At 32.8% G+C, this 21,909-nt stretch overlaps 1 protein-coding gene across 2 annotated transcripts; it reads left to right on the plus strand.

The window, feature by feature from the left end:
* The first annotated feature begins 221 nt into the window (after window positions 1–221).
* Window positions 222–10,740, plus strand: LOC144850858 (cathepsin Z-like). 2 transcript variants are annotated; one of them, XM_078708344.1, is made up of 7 exons: window positions 222–405; window positions 6,366–6,529; window positions 6,743–6,922; window positions 7,883–8,033; window positions 9,055–9,133; window positions 9,312–9,398; window positions 10,248–10,740. In XM_078708344.1, the coding sequence occupies exons 1-7, from the start codon at window positions 263–265 to the stop codon at window positions 10,356–10,358; spliced, it is 915 nt and encodes a 304-aa protein (XP_078564470.1). In that variant the 5' UTR covers window positions 222–262; the 3' UTR covers window positions 10,359–10,740. The 2 variants fall into 2 exon arrangements, with proteins under 2 accessions (XP_078564470.1, XP_078564469.1); XM_078708343.1 differs by lacking the exon at window positions 9,055–9,133 and adding an exon at window positions 8,936–9,014 and having other exon boundaries at window positions 223–405.
* The last annotated feature ends 11,169 nt before the right edge of the window (window positions 10,741–21,909 follow it).

Genomic DNA, 21,909 nt, shown 5'->3' on the forward strand with positions numbered 1-21,909 from the left:
TAAAGAAACAAACAAACAAACATAAATGGCGCTCCGTAGAGAAATTGAGAATGCTCCATCGTCAGAATGACGCTCTGAATATAATCAAAGAACTTATAACTTATAAGTTCTTTGATGTAATGCCACACTATTATATGCGCGTCATCACTTTTCCTGGCTATGTCAGCTGGTGTGTTGGTCAGGTGACTGTGTCACATGACTTAATTCATCTTGTTTTTACTTCCTTCATTCCATTCAATTCTCTTCCGAAAAGCCTAGTGAAATGTCGTCGTATCGTTATTTTACAATGCTAAAATTAACGATTATATTTCTCTGTTCAACAACAGTGTTTGGCTTGTACTTTAATGATAAGAAGAAACCATGTTATAATCCCAAGTATGACGTTGGGTTGGAAGAAGGTGTAAAGTAAGTGATCCAACCAACCTCACTCAGTTTCAGCTGGTCTTACTAGGCCTAGGTAGGGCCGGTCTAGGCCTATGCCTATAATATCTTATTTAATTTTAAACCTTACTACTAGACTACTAGGCTAGCTAGGCCTAGCCTAGGCCTGGTAGTACTAAGGCTTACTGTAGGCCTAGGCTATCTAGATCTATCTATCTGATTTTATTCAGTCAGTTAATCAGTCCGGGCCAAAATCGGTCCGGCGGACCAGTATAGTAACAGTATGGTCCGGTCTTACAAATGGGTCATTCTTCAGTAAGTGTCTAATTTCAGGTTTATAAAAAATCGATTTTAAAACTTGCATTTTTTAAATTTTAAAAGTTTATTCAGATAAATGTATTACATGGCAAGCGTATGTCACATTTATGGAATACAGTATACAAAGATAGAAAAAATAATGGGTTAGGATTTATACAATTATTTCCATTATTAATTCTTTGATACTATACAGTATTTTTTTCGGGGAACAGACGTTCGGGACCACGGACGAATAATAATAATCGAATAATTATTTTTTGAAATTTTCAGAGAATGTTTTGGGACTGATCGTCTTATTCATTGGGCCCAATCGTCTTGGCCCGATCGTCTTTCACCCTTGATGGGCCCGACCATCTCACGATTTGGGCCCGATCGCCTGGGCCCGATCGTCCGTGGTCCCGATCGTCTGATAACCTTTTTTTCTCGATTAATCAAAAAATGATTGTTTTAACATTTATTATTACTAGTGTGATGTTTACACTTTGATGTTTTGTATACCGCCGCCACCGAGAATAGCATAGCGCGTGCATGTGCGATCGTTAATTGACAGGTTGTACTACCCAATCAGGAGCGCTTCTACCCGGTCAAGCACAGTGCACGTGAACGTTTTGTACACGCAACTATTTAGCAAAACCGTTACAGCGTGCGTCAACCTCCTAGCCCGGCCCACAGTACCACTCTCTGTGTATTCTTTAGGCCTAAATACATTTTTTATTGAATTTGGTCGTAATTAGAAACAAATTAAACATATATTTACAATTAAAAACAATTTACCTTTATAATGTAGGCTTATATTTTGTAATTATAGTCGTTGTTTCACCTTAAATTAACAACGGTAGGCCAAAGAGACCGACATTCTTTTTAATTAAATTAGGGTTTTACACTAGCCTAGGTAGGCGAGATCATAGAGGGAATTATTTCCTTACATGACAAATAAAAACTTATTAAAAATGATTTATATTAATATATTTGTATATATTTATTTGTAACTATAGTATAATTTATTTATGCCTATATACTATATAATTAATAATAATATTTAATAAATATCAGAATCGTGGCTGTCGAACCATGTATATTGTAGTTGATATCAGTGAAGCAATCTGAAAAATGTAAAGAAAAAAATTTTTATTATAATTTAATAAATGATATAAAGCAAAATAAATAGGCTAGTTTTCAGATTTTATTAGTCTAGAAAATATATATATATAAAATAAATCCAAAGGCAAATTACTGAAAAAAATGACAATGCTGTGGGTATCAGTTGCTGGATCTCAATGGAGATAAAAAAAAAAAGCGAAAAGCTAAATCAAAACGATAAAGTAAACAGCCAGAAAAGTTAGCAGAGCTTTCGGGCAACACTAGCCCTTCATCAGTGCAAGTGAGGAAATTTGGAAATAATATATACCAGTAAGCCGGCTAGGAAATAGAAAAATTTGAATAGGCCTGCTTAGGGTACCATATCTATTTGGTTTAGGCCTAGGCTATACTAGGCCTAACTCTAGAGAGCATTCATTCCGCACGCCGTGAAAAGAAGGTTACCCGTGCCTGGCCATGTGCGCCTCTCCAACACAAAGCGTTGCACAACCATTTTATTGTGTTGAGCCTGTTTTGCTTAATAAGGGCCTGGACGGGCGCACGTAATTAAGCTATTTGCATACTGTTCATTATCACGTTTTATATATCAACATGACCCTAGATAAATGATGCAGTTAGCTGACTATTCAAAAAAATATGTTTATATTTAAATAAATAAGATATAACGATAAATTTAACTTACTATGCGAAAATTTCGCTTTCGGCGCTTCCCCTCACAACAAGCAAGGTTTCCCTAGCTAAATTATTTATAGTCAACTAGGTGTTCAAAGTTATGAGGAATCCAAATTTTCTATCTAAAAACCGATCTGATTAGTCAATTTTTTGGAATCTAGGCGCTACGAAATGCTATTTTTTGTATTCAATTAGCCAATCCGCGACTCTATAACACAGGCGCTCGAGCTACAATTGCTATGACGTCATATTTCGTGAAGTGGGCGGGGCTTAGTTTCAATGTTAGGGAAGAGCGATAGTGTAATGTGTGTTATACGTTCAAAACCATTTACTATTCCAAAAAATAATAATTTTCAGAAAATATTATGACTGGTACTGATGTTTTACAAAATTCTGTTGAACTACTGTAATATTACTAACTATTGACATAGTAGAAGAATATTGTTTATATTTCAATTATACCACATAATTGCGTTCATTACTGAAATATTTTAAGATAAATGACGGAGACGAAACCGTGACGAATATGACGAACCTAAAAAATCAATAACAAAAGTCCTGTTATCAAATATATACGGCGATCATAAAATTGAAGATGTACGATCGGGACATGAGGTTTTAGGGGGTTGCCTGAAACATTTTTATAAATATTAACAATATCAATATTATTATCTTTGTTTATCTTTAGTTATATTTACAATAATGTTGATTATGATAAAGTCAAGAATTTATATTTTTTAATGATGAATTTTCAGTCTCTATCCCACCAAAGTATCGGACAGATACTGAAGAATGACCCAAATATATGGTTTGCAAAATGAGTCATAATGTATATATATCATTAAAATCATTTTCAAATTCAAATATCGTTTTTTATTTATTTTCTGTTGCTAAGTATGGAAAATTTCTTACCAGGCTAGACAAAAAAGAGTATTCTTATTCTTAGCTAGGCTACCACTTGATTGGTTTTATTTTGGTCTGGTATTTTGTATGGAGTGCCGCTAGATGCTGTCATATCGGTTGCGTTTGATGATCGATTGCGTTTTATTTTGGTCGTGCTAACTAATTTTGTATACATTATGAATATGTTTATCTCTTATCAAAATCAAAATATTCATTTACTACTACATGTAATACACATAACAGTGATTTTTATTAGGCCGTCATCTGTTCACCCAATAATGAGTTTTACAATAACAACCCATTTTCACCTTACTCAAATTATTATATAGATACGTTAGTTGTGTTTTCATTTTTATTTTACAGGTTTCAATGACGTAATGTGGTTTTTGAAAATCATTAAAACAAGTTTCTAAAGCGATTGCGAGAAAGATTATCACTGATTTAAAGTTTTGATATGTTAATTTAATATGATTTTAAAATCAGTTACCAGAGCTTGCCTATTACCTATTTTTAAACCGTGCAATTACTATGACACCAGCTCATTTTTGCTTTAGTAGTTTTAGCATAGTACATCATCATTATTAATATTACTGTGTTCCTACTGTATTTATTGAATGGAATGCCTAATTTTTAATTTGGAATATGATGCAATTTTGTTTGCAAAATTTTCAATGTTAATGAATTGTTTTACATAATTTTTTGCATATATAATAAGATACAGACGTAGCCTACATTCCCTATAAAATTTCACATTTAAACAAATATGTACTGTTAACATGCCAAATAAACTATGTTTACAAATTGTCATTTTTTAAGGCACCGTTATCTAGATATCATCGCAAAAATCGGTGTGACTACAGCAAGGTTTCCCATTCTTGTTCTGGTGCGTTGTAGTGCAACCACGTCGGAGTAATTATTGGGGTATCGGAGTAATTACAAATAATACTTAAAGAATTTTAAACTATTTTAACGTTTAGGGGCGATATTGCGATGGGGCGACTTTATATTGGGGAAAATTTGCGATGGGGCAACTCTACTTTGGGGGTGATGTTGCTCTCGGGGGACTTTGCAATGGGAAGACTTTGCTATGGGAAGACTTTGCAATGGGAAGACTTTGCAATGGGAAGACTTTGGGTGAGGCAACTTTGGATGGGAAGACTTTGGATGGGATGACTTTGAATGGGGAGACTTTGGATGGGATGACTTTGAATGGGGAGACTTTGGATTGGGCGACTTTGGATGGGGAGACTTTGGATTGGGCGACTTTAGATGGGTAGACTTTGGATTGGGCGACTTTGGATGGGGAGACTTTGGATTGGGCGACTTTGGATGGGGAGACTTTGGATGGGATGACTTTGAATGGGGAGACTTTGGATTGGGCGACTTTGGATTGGGCGACTTTGGATGGGGAGACTTTGGATGGGATGACTTTGAATGGGGAGACTTTGGATTGGGCGACTTTGGATGGGGAGACTTTGGATTGGGCGACTTTGGATGGGGAGACTTTGGATGGGATGACTTTGAATGGGGAGACTTTGGATTGGGCGACTTTGGATGGGGAGACTTGGATGGGATGACTTTGAATGGGGAGACTTTGGATTGGGCGACTTTGGATGGGGAGACTTTGGATTGGGCGACTTTGGATTGGGCGACGTGACTAGCATCCGGCTATAGGGACCAATCAGGGTGGGTAACCGTATGCAAGAAAAAAAAAAGTCATCGCAAAAAAAGGAAAAATGGCAAAATAAATTATGACACAGTAGCTTAAATAGTAAATTAAAACTTGATCTTTTTTCAAGACCAGCACCGTATATGATACTATGAATGATGATTAACACACAATTACAAGTAATAACATCAAAGCATTTGAACTTGTTTTAAAATTCACGGATAATGTTTAAATCTAGTTTAAAACCTTCTTGGTACAATTGTGTATAGATGCGAGCAGTAACAAAAATGTGTATTAACGAACAAACAAACTAGCCCTCACGCATAGCGCGATACTTGGCCAAATCCAAATTGACCTTGACCCGATTTTCACCAAAAGTGTGTGTCTTAATGCGGTGTGATTTAGGCTCATTTCACTACAAGCATGTGTATGTGAGTTTGGTGTAAAGATTATGTAACCAGCCTTTCAACTAACAATAGCTTCAGTTGACAAACAATAGAACAGCAACGCGAAAAACACACCGGTGAATATGAAAAGAAATAGGTTTTTTAAACTCCTCGCATCAAAAAACCTGTACATTAAATCTAATTATGTTTTAAAATTACAAATCACAAATTATAACTCTTGCCTCTTGTACAAAAATGAAGTTTTTTTAAGTAGTTCTCGAGAAAATTTAATTTATGTTTACTTGTTACTTTAAGACTGCTCACCGGCTTGTGAAAATTCTGTCCTATCTTTTAACACTAGCAGGTCTGAAAATAATTCTTGCAACAGGCAACATGTATGTTAGTAATTTAGAGTCATTCGAATCAAAATTGTGAGCGCAAGAGTGATGACAAATGTCCTACATATGTATCGACCTTATTTGTTTATGCTGATCTTGCTAGAAATACAATAAAAGGGCCATTACTTTGGAATGCACTTGATGAGCAAATTAAAAGTCAAAGTAAAAGTGTAATCTTTACAGAGATCAATTCAAACAATATCTTATCTCATTTTATATTTAACTTTCTATAATGCTGTGTTTTTTTCGTATATTATGCAGATATCTATAATGTGTGTTACTTTATTTTTAAAAAATGTTAGCTTATATTTGCTTTGTGTAAGTAATTTGTCTTATTTGTTTATGTATTGTCCTGTCATGTTTTTATTTTCATTGTTCGTTTTATATGTATAAGGTTAGCCATAAAACCAAGCATTGCTCTTTTTGTTTTTTCCCTCCATTTTGTGCATTTTTTTAACTATTTATCTTATCAAATAATTTGGAATTTGGAAAAATAAATTGAAATCTTGACAAAATAAATGTTGATGTTTGTTTTATCAGGACACATGTTCGTCCACATGAGTACTTGAAGGCAGATTCACTGCCAACAGAATGGGATTGGAGGAACGTGAATGGAACCAACTACTGCAGTACAACACGTAATCAACACATACCACAATACTGTGGATCATGTTGGGGTATGGGTACAACCAGTGCATTAGCAGGTAAAACAATGTTAACTTAACAATACTTCATCTAATTTGAATATTACTATGTGCAGAATTCTTCTCATTGTATATCTATATTGTGTTGCGTATCTGGAATGTCTATGCCTTCTTTTCTACAATGCTGTTTAGGTTATGTAATTTATTATAAATATAATAGTTTGTACAGTATTTTGTTAAATTAGTAAACAGAATACATTATTTTTCCTGCAGACCGAATCAACATAAAACGTAAAGGGGCTTGGCCGAGTGCTTATCTTTCCGTTCAGAATGTCATTGACTGTGGAGGTGCTGGAACCTGTGAAGGTGGTGGTCAAATTGGAGTTTACAAATATGCACACGAAAATGGCATCCCTGATGAAACTTGCAATAATTATCAAGCCAAAGACCAAAGTAGGTCATTTATTCTTAAAAAATGCGTATAAAAATACATATACATAAAGAAGTGTCCATGATGAAATGAAAGTTGGCTGCTTACAAGACTAATAACAAATCTAAAGTTTAGATAAGCCAATCTAGCTTTCTGTAGTAGTATGACTTACCTAAATAATAGTTAAAATATAATCTTTCATCATAAACCAAATGCCATTATTTCTACCATTACACGAATATAAAACATTCATTATTTGTTTTATATAACATCTAAATAGATTCCTGTCATTTGAATCAAATAAAAGGTAGGCCTACACAAGGCCTACATTTGATTAAAACAGTAACAATTGGTTTTTAATAATTATATTAAATATTATTATTTATATGGATTTTATCACCTCACCTTATCACCTACTGTAGTGTTAATTATGTCAACAAATGGCCAAACAATCCTAGGCCTAGCAAGGCTAAAACGCCTAGGCCTAGCCTTATACTAACAGGCCTATGGAATTCATAATAGGCTAATTGTGTTTTTTCCAACGATTTCACGTCTTGTAGGGATGTCCCCATTAATTATTCAAAATCCTAAAAACTATCTAAAGCTAATTTAAATGCCTTTTTGAATGAAATGAGTACATATATCTCCAAATCGCTGCATATCTTGGTGATGTTTACAAACAAAACAGAAGTAAGACAACAGGTGGCGCTGTTGTAGTTCACAGTTATTTTGTACACTAGTTTTTTTTCATCCGCGAAACGTTTTTATTTCGTACACAAATACAAAAAACAAAAAAGTACTATTAAACGTTTAATAGTGCGTACTATTGCACGCCATGTGGCCCACAATCAAATGGCAGGAATTTATTTAGGTGTTATATAATAGTGAATGTCTGCTGCAAGTGTAGAAAGTAATGTGATCTGCAGAGGAGAAAAACTGGTCAGGATCTTCCTATTGCTTATTTTTTTTATTTTTTTCTACAGAATGTGAAAAATTTAATCAATGTGGTACATGTTCAACCTTTGGAGACTGCTTTACCCTATCAAACTACACACTTTGGAAAGTTGGTGACTATGGATCTATCAGTGGTATAAGCAAGATGAAGGCTGAGATATATGCAAATGGCCCTATTAGGTACGTACAAAGTTTCATTTTCAGAACTAGCAAGTCTGGATTTCTTAGATTACTCCTAGATTTGTAAGTCACTGCATAAAGTGATTTACCAGTTGTATAAAATATTGAATAAAAAATTGAAACTTGGGTCAATTTAATTGCATTGCTAATTATTGTACTTAATATTTTTTTTGATTATTTTTATGTATATTCTTTAAATTAAGGTTACATTATAAACAATAAAAAAAACTTCTGTCTCCTCTATCTTCTTCTTTAAATGCAATCAGATCACAAAACAACTATTGCGTAGCTAGCCCTTAGCCTACGATGATTAACTTTTGTATGAGCTGACTTAGAGGAGTTAGTAAGTGTAGCGGCCAGTTAAAATATGAAGAAACAAATAAAGTATGATTTGGGAAAACTTATTGCATATCTGGAAGCAATGAATTATCAAATACAGGCCTTTTTTGTTAGCTTATTGGTAGCAAAACTGCGTGCCACTAACTACTGTAGGCCTAGGCCTACCCCAACCAAGTCCATGTTTGTGTTTGCTTCGGCCTAGCCTAGCCAACCAAATTGGGTGGTATGGTATATAGAACAAATATTTACTGGGCTTTCATCAGGGCACGGTAAAAAAATATAGCCCTCGGTGATCTGGAGACATATCCATTGACAAATATAAAATATTGCTAAATGAAATAGTTTTGCTGTATATATTCAATCGATATAGTAATTGAACTAAACTAGATTGTCAGATGTGGTTTTTGTTTTTGATTGGTGGGAGTAGTGGATGATTGCTTAGATTAATGGGGTTTACTGTACTGTAAACCCCCATGCCCTGCCTAAAAGCCTGCTACTTTTAATGTTTGCTGTTTCATGTATGTATTGATTTGATTAAATTATACTTGATATTATTGTTGCAGTTGTGGAATCATGGCCACTCCTACACTAGAAGCTTTCAAAGGTGGCGCTATCTATATTGAATATGCCAAAGATGTTGAAGTAAGTAAAACTTTAATGTTTAATTTTTTTTATTAAATAGCTGTGGTGTCATGGCAACCAATGCATTTGAAAAGTTTCAAGGTGGAAGTATTTATACAGAATTTCACCTTATTAATTATGTAAGTACACATATACGTCTTGATTTTTGGCAAGATTCGCAATCACAGTGTCTTTGTTATATAGTATCAGGATTTCTTCATTTTATAATTAATAAAATACTTTTAATAATCATAATAGTAGTAAAGATGTAGAAGAACAAAAGAACTCTATCAAAATTAAAAGTTATTTATTACATAGATCAACCACATTATATCAGTGGCTGGATGGGGTGTGGAAAATGATATTGAGTACTGGATAGTTCGCAACTCGTGGGGGCAACCTTGGGTAAGTATAATATGAATATTTACCTTTTTAGTATGTCATTCTTTTTTTTTTCCTCTGTCTAGGTGGTCATCCTATGAATATTGGTTGTAGTATTAAATGAGCATGTATAAAAAAATGTCAACTCAAAATGTTATAATCATTGAATAAATGGCCATTTCAATGATTGAATTCAGTAAAGATGTGTAGAACATGTATAGTTTTATGCAAATAACCCAGTTCGTAAATATTTACTGTATGTGTAAATCGTATATTTCCTCGAGTACGATGATATTGACTGAGTAATTTTCGCGTGATTATTGTGTCCCTGTCATTAATCATATAAAATCCAGTAAATTCTCGAGGAGTTTGATATCTACTGTGTAATTTGCGTGTTTGCGTAGTTTTTTCAGCATTTAAAAAAATTTCATTTCCACGAATTTCTGTGCTCAAAGAACACCAAAGTACAAAACACACAAAAATATGATCATATCAAACAAGATACATATCGAACTAAGATACATTGCCCCGCACAGAACAGACAAAAGTCACACAAACTCATTCCGAAGTCAACCTGCCCAAGTAACACAAAGGCTATCAACCCGACCACAGGAATCCACATATCCCAAAACAATCCACCCCTTGGGATTTCTTGCGTAAATCACACATGAAATTCCAGGCAACCACCTACAGAATACCCTCTACAGAATACACAAACACAACGCCTAATCTAACAGCACTCATGTCACCCCACAATGGGCAAGTCAAATCAAGAAATCATCCCTATGACTCTCGGCCATTCCCAGGCGACAACATATCTTTAAATAATAATAAAAAATGTTAGTAACTGTTTTTTGATATTCTTTATTTTAGGCTGAAAATGGTTGGGTTCGTCTTGTAACCAGTGCATACAAGGGTGGCTCTGGAGACCACTACAATCTTGGTGTGGAAAATTCCTGTGCATATGCTGATCCTATCGTATAGAATTATCGTATAACATTAATGTTAATTCATAATGTTCATTTAACATAGCAATTACTTAATATACTGTAGTTTGTTTAGTACTTCAGGTGGAGGCATTTTCTGTTTTGTTATTTTTTGTAAGTTAACCGATATTTTATATAGACAATTTCAGTTAAATTGGACCTTTGAAAAATACAATTGTGGACACCTCATAAATTTGTAATTTTACAACAAATAAATAGCTTTTCATTAAACTATTGTAAAACAATTTCAACATTAATTTACAATTTGAATTGTTTTTGATTGTAATATATTGTATTTTTATATTTATGTATTTATATTATAATATATCATTATATTGTAATACAAGGTTTAGATCATTAAAGTAGTGTTTCTGAAGATAGATTGATCCAATGACCCATTTTCTTATCTTTATTATTTCACCACGAAAACATACAAATAATGTAATGTACAAAAATGATTGTTGAAGCAAAGTTTAATTTACCTCCGCCAAGGAGGTACTGTATATGTAATCGATCGTATGTGTCTGTCTGTTTGTTGTTTGTTTGCAGGATTACTCAAAAAGTTATTGCAAGATCTTTACTAAAATGATGAATACCAAAATACAGATAGATATGTGATCAAGGACCACTCCATTAAATTTTGGAAGTAACCCGGATCGCGGTCCTAATTCTGGACCACTTTTTAGTATTATTTTCAGACCTGCTAGTGTTAAAAAGTAAGACAGAACTTTCAAAAGCCGGCGAGCAGTCTTAAAGTAACAAATAAACTGAAATTGCATTTTCTCGAGAACTACTTGTTCAAAAAACTTTATTTTGTACAAGAAGCAAGAGTTATAATTTGTGATCAAATTCACCAGTTTTTTTTGGCGTTACGGTTCTATTGTTAGTATATATATACTCTATATTTTACCGGAGAAATCTTATGTATTTTACAGTAGGTGGAGGTATGATTTGTAGTTTTACAGAGCCATATATAGAGAGAGTTACGACTTCGAATGGATTAGAAGCCATGTTTGTGTCCAACTATTCCTATGTAGCGTATGGAGTTGAGTCTTTTGTTTTGAAAATGTATAACGTTCAAAAGGCTTTAATTATCGAATTTAATATCAAAACAATCAATTTGATTAAAGGTTTTTGTTAAAATAATAAAAAAATTTTAAAGTTACTGCGAACATGATTAAAAACAATAAAAATAGCAATTTCGGAACGGCTCTGGTTGTGCGCTCTACGCGTGCGCGTTTAGTTTGTACAGCGATTCTCTATAGTAATGCATTGTTTTTACATTTTGTTGTTTAAAAATCATGTTCGCAGTAACTTTATGATTTCGTTATTATCTTAACAAAAACCTTTAAACAAATTGATTGTTTTGATATTAAATTCGATATTTAAAGCCTTGTGAATGTTATACATTTTTTAAGCAAATGACTCGACTCCATACGCTACATAGGCATAGTTGGACACAAACATGGCCGGCGTTCACACCACGTGACTTTCTAAAATCCGTGAACGCAAAGTCGTAACTCTCTCTATATATGGCTCTGTAGTTTTAAAATGAATGTACTTTATGGATTTAAAATACTGTATAAACATTTTACAAGATTTATTTGCTTAAATAATCTAATTTAATATTAGGCCAATGTAAGGAAATTAACGATAACAGTAAAAAAAGGGAAATGACTACTTTGAGTTGTCTTTTTTGGGTAAAATTAACTTATTGATTAAAATAATATTGAAAAGTTAGTCGCACAATTCCTCCGTGACGCCGATTAATAAATACAGTCTATCAATACTATACCGATAAATATACGTTCATATATTTCTTGACCGCCCTCTTTCGTGTCTTGGAACAGTAGTGATAGAGAATCCCTTTGAATAATAGTATAGAGTATATGAATATGTTTATTTGTCACTGAATTGAACAGACTTTTACACTTACAATTATGCTTGTATATATTATAACTTTTTTTGCGAATATAATTATATTATATAGCCTATAAATAAAACCGTTATTTTCTGTTAATTCTGATTAAAATTATACTGTGCTTTAAAAAAAAAATGTTTTATGGTATTTTATACCTTCATGCTCTAACAATATGTTCGAGACCTAAATACAAACATTTTTAAACAATTACAGAAGCCAACGTTAAATGATTCACTGCTGACTAGCCCAAATTAGGCAGACCAAATTACAGAAAATAGTAAAAAAATATATTATATTTTCCAGGTTCAAATTTTATCTGGTACGCCTAAAACGGTTTAATTCCCGCACAGGCCTATTTAAAACGAACTCCATAATGAAAACAGTGAAGAGCGGCAATGTTCATCAATTGACAATTTAACTTTTTGTTGATGAAATCATAATGAATGAACATACAAGCAAATTATATACATTTCAGAATCAAACAAATTATACCGTCAGCATTTTGAACAAAATATTATTATGGATTTGCGGAAATATAGTTACAAAGCTAGCAACATTCACTGATTTTAATGTTAAGTTATAAACCAAAAAAGCCATTGGAGTTTTTGTTGAATTTAGGTGACTTGTATATTTCTTTTACATTTGGCAATTAATATTAATTTTTGGATGTATCGGAACATCTTTATCTTGTCTGGGTTCCAGACTGAGTTTGTCTTGATCATGTCTAAATATTAGTAACAAGATAAATATTTGCACATATGGCGTTTCATACGTATACTACTTGAGCTTGTATTTCCAGACAAAAATCAAAACGTCGACTGGTGGACCAACATAAAAAAGACAATAAATACAGACTTGGAGCAAGTCTAATCTTCGTTCGTAGAATTTATTTTTAATTTACTTCTTTTACAATAAATCCATAAAGTTAGATTTTACTTCCTCTCCGAATTGGTTTGTCTGTCATAACTCCAACGCACATCGAGTCATTTATCCGGATTTCTCTCATCGAAAACGAATTTAACATCGTAGCAAACTGGGTGGGCAGTATACCATGACGTCAAATGCATTAAAGTTTTATATATTACTGTACTGGTAATTTCTTGCTCTTAAACGAATTTGTGTAATAGGTCAGCAACCTTTTATCGATTGCCTTTTATTTAAATCCTGTGTTTTCCAAAAGAGAAAGATTTAATCACCTTTTTGTTATATGATTATAATATTGGAAGTAGGTTTTATTTGTTTTGTTTTCTTTGTTTATTGTTTTACCATACATTCATAATAGAAAATATCCTAATCTAAAGGGGTGATTACTAAAAAAAGTGTCAATGCTGTGGGTATCAGTGGCTGGATCTCAACTGAATTTAAAAATTGTATATATTTTTATTCTGCGCACGATAAACAACGACGGTAATGATAGATAAATATTCATAGGCCTACACAAAAGAAATTGATATTGTAACTATACTGTCTTCGATAAAAACAAAAACAATAATTGCTTTCAAGTCTAATCAAATGATGTCATGATCACAATAAATAACTGCGATTGATTTTTTTTAAAATATTATTTTCATCGAGACAGTATGAATGGTTATTCTGCAGTTGTTAAATGAAAACTTTTCTACTGTTTTCTTTCGAAAAAATGTATATATATATATATCATTTTATCGTCCAGGATATTATACGTGGTTTCAACATCATTGCAGTCAAACAGTTCTACATTATAGTATTTTACAAAGCATAATCAGCATTGTGTCCTTATATTAGCTTAATATTTATTGTGATCATGAACAAAGGAAATTCCTTCACCTGCGGCACTGGAAACGAACACTTATATTAAAACTAAAATAGTTAAGCAACACATCTTTCCCATTGCACTAATATAATTAGCGTCCTGTTCCACGACATGTTGGAATTTGTGTTCGAATTTACAATCCATTTAGCAATCCACGAAAGCGTTCGCCATCTCCAATCACTTAATTAGCAAACGAAACAACTTAGTAATCAATATATGAAATGAGAATATTGAAAAAATACACAAATCAAATCTTCTACATGGTCATTGGACGTATGAATGCTATGCTTTAGCAGACCGGGCATTTATGGGCTTTGCCTCTCCTTTACCTGTAGCAATTTGTATGTGAAACACTATACATGTTGATCTAATTCTATCGTTAATTATCTGTGCATTAATAAAAAGAACAATAACATTGTAGACGCTGGCTAAGCCTATACATTACTATATGCGATAGATGATCTTGTTGTTCATGATGCTATTCATTTATTAATTATATTAAACATTTATATCAAAAATTTATTATTTTTTCAGCAACAGTACATCTTTCGTCTCCCCATATGATTGACCAAACACCTTTGTGTGCAATAACGGCTTAATTCCAGAGATCAACCCACTTATAATTGTGTGAGCTACATCCTATAATTACCCGATACATACAACCCATTACACCAATTGGGTTCATGCTATTATATAAATATATATAGGCCTATCGTGGAACAACTCATTCTACTAATTGAAATAAAACGTTTTGATTAATCTTAAGGCACTATCATTATGACATACAATAGAAATAAATTATATTATGAGTAGGCCTTATTATCTATATTGTATCAGCTAATATTGTGACGGTATTCAGTATACCCTAAAGTTAATAACTGGAATGGTCTTATTGCATTTAATTGATATATCTTTGATTAAATTAGTCAGTATGACCAAGGTATGACTCAGTGTGTTTAAATGCGCTGCTTTTATATCAGGAATTGTATCGAATTTCGTTGGGAATATGCCTTCATTAACCATCATATAATAACTGTTTGATTTATGCTAATTGTAAAGATTTTTTTCTTCAGGATCAAATGGATGATTTATATCTCACAGATGGTAGCCTATTACTAACCATATACATTATATTTTTATGTTCTGTGAATTTTTGGAATACGATGACGCATCGGTTGAATCCGATAAAATACCAATCGTACATCAACTCGAAAAACAAGTGTCATTGAGATTTTTTTTTTAATTAACAAACGCCCTCACTCACAAAAAGACAGTGTCCGTTTCACAAACATCAATTGTGTTGATTCCATTGCTTACATTGTGTAAGTTACAAAACTTGGGCCTATTCATTAATAAATATTCGTTAACACAATTAAATAAATCACATTTCTGAATTATATTGTAGGCCTACTTGTGTCATGGTTTTTACCAGAAATGTTTTTCTTAGCCATGTTAGAAAAATTCAAACAAACTTATATTTGTTATTTTTTAATGTATGTGATATTTCATTATATATAGCATTATATTACAGTAATATCTAATTATACATAGGCCTACATACGAACAGCATAGAGTATGAGTATACAGTAGGCTTATAATATTTTTTTTTGGTCAGATAGGACCATTTATTTACAGTTTATGTTTCAGAACATGAATTCATTTTGTAATCAGTTAATTAACCTCATATCAGGATATGTAATAATAATAATAATAACTTTATTGTTTCTCTTTTATAACAGAGGCACAATTCTCAAGAGATGTGCAACAAAATAAAATAAATATGGACTTATCTTAATACACAATCAAATACAAACATTTATAAAATATTATTACATTAAAAAATATATAAACATTAGCGTATAAAAATAATGTAATATTTCAATATTTAGTAGTTGTTTGATTTCTGCTACCTTGAAAGTAAGGTCCATTCAAATACCTAAGCCTGTTTAATTCTAAACATTATTTATTTCTGGCTACATTTTGATTTTGGAATCTGAAATCTGAAATTATTTTGTATCCATTATGATAATTAGCCTCGATATATTCTCTATGGAAAAATAAATGTATATAGCTTTAATGACCAAAATTAATTTTGCGCATTCCCAATAGGGTTGTATTATTATTTTAAAGCTTAACTGTTGCATTTAGACCCTATGTTGAATGCCATCTGTATGGCAAATGTATTCGCGGATAAGAGATTAACTGAATTTCAAAGGAATACATCTGTCAAGAAATAGACCTTTTGTCTTTCATGAGTTTCCACAATACATTCTCCGAGTGGTGCTGGTTTTCTGTGGCAGAAGGCGCCCAAGGCTCTGCTGTGATTCTTATCATCAGTCAGTTAATTTTGTTGCAAATGTTACATCGGTGGCTTCGTGGTTCTGTCCAATTGTCCATTATTCAAGGTGGATGTTTTTATATTATTATTATCATCACAATCTTTGTTTTCAATCATTCTCTGTAAGCACTAGGCCCTTACTTTTATTCGACGGAAATTGAAATGAACACAAGCAAAAAACATCTACATATATTACTTACTTAGTCCGAACTTACGACTAGATTCCTCCATAACTTTCTATTTGCCATTGTGAAAGCCAGTTCCTCTCTCTGCATACATATATTGCGTATTAAGTATCTCATCACTATACGTCACTACATTATGTGTATTTGTAGTATTGAAATTCATTTAATTAATAGGCCTAATTTATATTATTTTTTTGTATTATTTTGACTAATAATAATATCACCAAATGATGAACATGTTTGTAATCAAGCATCAATTTCAATGATATTTTAGAAAAAATATACTTTATTATTAGGCCTACTACCGATTATGAGTTTAAAAATTAGTATTACGATCCTATGGCCTACTGTTACAAGTAGATAACATGTAGATCATGAAGTGTTGCTATATCGATAAATAGAATGTTCTTAAGCGAAGTGAGGTTAGTATATCAAAAGATTGTTTCAGTATCAGTAAATCAATATGAAGCTTCCAGTTCTACAGGGTCCTGTCCAAAAGTGTGCAATCGATTCATTAGAGCCATGGATATATCACCTCGGGATGTAATAATTTGACTTGGTCGATAGGAGACACTCTGTAGAAATATCCATGGCAAAGTTAGCAAGAAATGTATTGATTTTTATGGGTGATTTTTAAGCAACTGATTAACGACGCGTTCCTAAAACAAAGACGTAGCGGAGACATAGAATCCCTCTGGAGACAGCACACTTTCTGGCGAAATCACACATTCTTAAGAGTGTGCAATCAGCAACAATTCGATTAAAGCCATAATTGTAAATTGTAATTTAATCCTTTAAAAGTTATTTTAAAGGAATAAATACATTTGTATTCATTTCAAGACACACGCACACTTTGTGTTTTTATATATATTTTTCGTGTTTGTGGTGAACGATAACCATTACCTTTTTGTTACCAGGACCTGCTATTTTAGATTGTAACCTACATACACCTAACTTTCACAATGTGAATATTATAGAAAAAAAAGATATATAACAGACTTTATATTACACCTAGGCCTAAATAAATTCTTATTTAATTGGACGAGTGTGGGTCACATGGCGTGCAATAGTATACAAATAATGAAGGCATGTTTATGAGTGTGATGGTATAAACAATTATCGTTATCGTTATCATGTGTTTTATTTTAGGCCTATATGAAGAGTTTTTTGGCAGAAAATGTAGGTTACAATAATTAATTTATTATAATCTTAATGTCAGCGAATTTAATCAGCACATTCTCCGCATAAATGAATGATGATATATACATTAGGCCTATATATCGACAAGCCATCAAATTCACTACGAAATCGATAAATCGCCAACTTTTATGGCCGCTGGTACGAATAAACCAAAGTAGCCATCTGTTTCTTGGGGCAAGTACTCAATGGTTCTGTAATAAACGGTATCGTCCAGCCATACAATAGGATGAAATCGTAACAACTGTATAAACATTCAGAAATGCAATAGTCTGCCTTCATTAAAATCTTGAGTTGGTATATTATATACAGTTATGCAGACTATCACCTGTAAATGTCACATCGCTGGCGTAGCACTAACAACGAGGGAGCAACAACTGGAGCATACAATTACTGGCAAACATAGTGTCATTTACAAAAATGAAATTCCATAATTTCATGACCCGTTTTTCTTCCACCATGTTAATTTTGATCGACCAATTCTTGAACACTTTTTATTATTTTACTAATTTTAGGCCGTACGTCTAGAATACGGATCTTTATCACGATTCTTGATCCTTTTTTCTCTTTTTTTTGGCAGAGGGTGCAACTCTCTGATTGCTATTGTACTGTTTTTAAGCCATCACCTCATAAATTATGCATAAAAATATATTAAAGCTTAGTTGACCATAATACTGTATATCAAAAATCCTTTTTCTCTTTTTACAGGCGGAGTGTAACTCTCTGATTGCTCTTGTTTTGAATCGTTTTGTTTTACAAACGCACGGTACTAGGACAAAAATGCTTCATTTAATTCAAGCCCTGTACTGTAGCCCTTCCATGACACACGAGCATCATTAGGTCTTTCATTTGTGGTTAACTTTTTAATGTTTCTTTTAAATACTTAAAGGTTTAAAAATTTGATTTAAAAATGTAATTATACCAACGAAAATACAGCAATGGTTGCTATCATAATCATACACTTCATCAATAGCCGCAAATATTCAGGAATTAGGAATATAAATAAAGTTAGGAAAGTCAAATGTGTGCGTGTTTATACTTCTGAATCAGTGTTACAGAAATATTAACGAATCCAGTTGTTGTATTTCTTCACCCGATTCTGTAGCTGTTAGTACACTCAGTGTGGAAGACTGTCGACAGTCTGCCAGAGACCTGTCTGACTGTATTATTATTAAGTACTTTTAATACACGATATCGCTGTCATTAGGTTCATATCTATAGACAATTTGTAACGTTATAATATGTATTCAATATAAAATCCACTCGGCAACCAGAATAGTATTAGTAGCAGGTTTATCGTATTGCCATGCATGGATAGGTGTTTTCCGCCGCTTTTAGGTCTTCTAGGCCTAGGCTAGTAAATTATTGTTATTGATTATACGAATTACGTAATTAGTTTAGTAGCTCATCTACCTTTTTAGCAGGGCATAATGAATATCGTAGCTAGGCTAGGCCTACTAGCGTCAAATCAACCAATTATTTGGGTGGTACGAGTTTAGGGAGTTAAGTACGAGTTGGCATGTACGAGTCGACCAGGGGGTGAATCGACAGGGTACACCTACTAGAGCATAGGCTATAGTCCTGCGAGAATGGGAAATCTGGCCTAGATAGGCATAGGCCTACATTGGGTATGCCCAAAAAAAGCTATCCTATCATATCCTATGAGCATAAAAAGGCCTCGTAGAGCCAGAGGTGTTAGCCTACTATGGATCACTATTATTATTTAGGGCTAGAGTTAATTTTAAATTAAGTAGATAGGCCTAGGCTCCAGTAATTTCGGTCGCGTTTTCGGCCTATTTTTCAGGAAATGTGAGAGGTGAGGTGGGTTAGCCCAGCTAGGCTAACCTAACCTGTAAGTAGTATTCTAGCCCATCCATGATGGGTACGGGTTGGCATTTGTACGGGTTGACCCGTATCTGTATTCTAGCTAGGGTGCTGGTCAACCCGTACCCATGCCAACCCAACTTGGCTAACTCGTACCCAAATCATTGGTCAACTCGTACCCACTTGGGCTAACCCGTACCCAAACCAATTCGTATGTAATATAAATATACTTTTAATAGCATTCGCCATTAAACATAGGTACGGGCCAGCCCATGATTAGTACGAGCCAGCCCATGATGGGTACGAGTGAGCCAAAGTGTTGGGTACGAGTAAACCAAAATTTGGGTACGGGTTGACCTGTACCCTTCTAGCTAATCGTACTAGGCCTCGAGTAGGTCTACGCTAAAGTCCGGCTACAATAATAGTCTATTCTGTTTATAGCTTTATTGATAGCTGGGTTCAAATCTGGATTGGGACGGCTTTTCCTCATTCTAAAACAGATTTATGGAAGGCAATCGCCGCCAAAAATACAAAAGTAAAACAAACAACGTACTTTCACGATTTCCTTATCATAATAAAATAATATATGAATTTAACTGTAATATTGTATACATAGTAATTGCCATTGCATATAATTATTATTATATATTATACGGTTTGGCTTTATTTGCTCTTATGCTTATTTCCTCCAACGTACAGAGTACGTAGGGCTTCCAATTTGCTTTTATACCTGTTAATTTAAAAATTGTTTATGCCTATTGTTGCATAACGTTCAAATTTAGACTGTAAATACTGGGATGATCACCCTAAATTTTCTTTTTCAATGAACAATTTTATATTTCACAGCTAGAAAAAAGCATACAGAGTTTTTTTTATTCATAACTGTTGAATTGCATCCCAATACATGGTACCTATTGGTATTATATCTATAAATATAAAGTACTCTCTTATAAATAGATATCCAAACTACTCCAACTACCTAATCTAATAATAGTACTATTAGCATACTACTGTACACTTTGTAGACAAGAAATAAGTTGTATCCACCTAGAGGACTTATGGTAGTACTGTACAGTCGATCGTCCTCTCACTGGCCCGGTCAACATAATCTACGCCTAGATTATTACAGTAATTAAAATACATATTTACAGAGATTTTTTTTTTTTTGCAGAAAAGTTATGTGTAGAGAAAGCAGTACTCGTATTAAAAACTAAGCAGGTTGTACTCTTGAACGCAAACTGGCAGGATATTTTAAATATTTTTTATTGTTGAAATGATGGAATCCTAACTTCATTTTCCACGAATTGGAGACAAAGACATATTACGATCCTTTTATTTAAATTTATTTGGATAGACCTCCATGTAAATTCATTAAAGGCTATATGATTGTTTTATATTTTAAAATGTGATAGAAAATCATTGTGCATAATGAGGACTAAGAATCTAATATTTACTTGCATTCTCATCTTTTTAAAATTGTATTTATAATGCTGGTAATGAGTTTACTATTGAAAAAGTCATGTTTCCACTTATCTCAAATTGTGGCACACCTCTAACCTTGTTAGAACTGACTGTGTTCTACATTATTCTGCTATATAATAGTGCTTCCACCATACTTCAACCTGGTAATTGAATAAATTTCACCGGGTAAAATTTAAACCAATTTGTCATCCTTTAACATAAAGTATCCTCCTGAAACATGTATTTGTACTGTACTTCATCTAATATCCATTACTTAATACTAATTTGGGTGATTTATGTCTAACTTCAGGAATGATCTGAGGCTAGAAAAACGAATTTCTGTACATATAATTTATATAAAAAATAAACCAATGTTTTCCTAATAACTTAACCCCTAGGTTGATAACTAACAAAGAAATTATTGAAATTGTGTTCTTACAATATAGGTGTACTGTATCTACATATGCATACTGCGTTGAAAAGAAGAATGTTTTATAGTTATTATAGGTTATTTCCAAATATTAAAGGTCTGAAATCTAACAGAATCTAAATGTTACCAAACTATGTTTTTGAAAATCTTTATGATATAATAATTATAATAATATGAACATAATATTAAATTATATTGACTATTTTTGATAATCATCAAGTCCTTATAAATTCATTTATATTTATTTTGTGGTAATATAGTTCATATATTATGTATTAAATAAATTGGTAAGGCCCTATACTGTTTATATTTAAGGAAAGTTTATAATACACTATTATGTTATGCCTACCAATATTAGTATTAATTGTTTATGTAACTATTTTGTCTAATTGCATTGAATT

This window comes from Antedon bifida, chromosome 8 (genome assembly GCF_963402885.1).
Source record: "Antedon bifida chromosome 8, ecAntBifi1.1, whole genome shotgun sequence".
Classification (NCBI taxonomy): domain Eukaryota; kingdom Metazoa; phylum Echinodermata; class Crinoidea; order Comatulida; family Antedonidae; genus Antedon; species Antedon bifida.

Excerpts from the sequence above, each read along its gene's own strand:
- LOC144850858 (XM_078708344.1), top strand. The coding sequence starts at position 263 with ATGTCGTCGTATCGTTATTTTACAATGCTAAAATTAACGATTATATTT. Across the intron at positions 406-6,365 it reads GGGTTGGAAGAAGGTGTAAA|GACACATGTTCGTCCACATG; the intron begins GTAAGTGATCCA and ends TTGTTTTATCAG. Across the intron at positions 6,923-7,882 it reads TTATCAAGCCAAAGACCAAA|AATGTGAAAAATTTAATCAA; the intron begins GTAGGTCATTTA and ends TTTTTTCTACAG.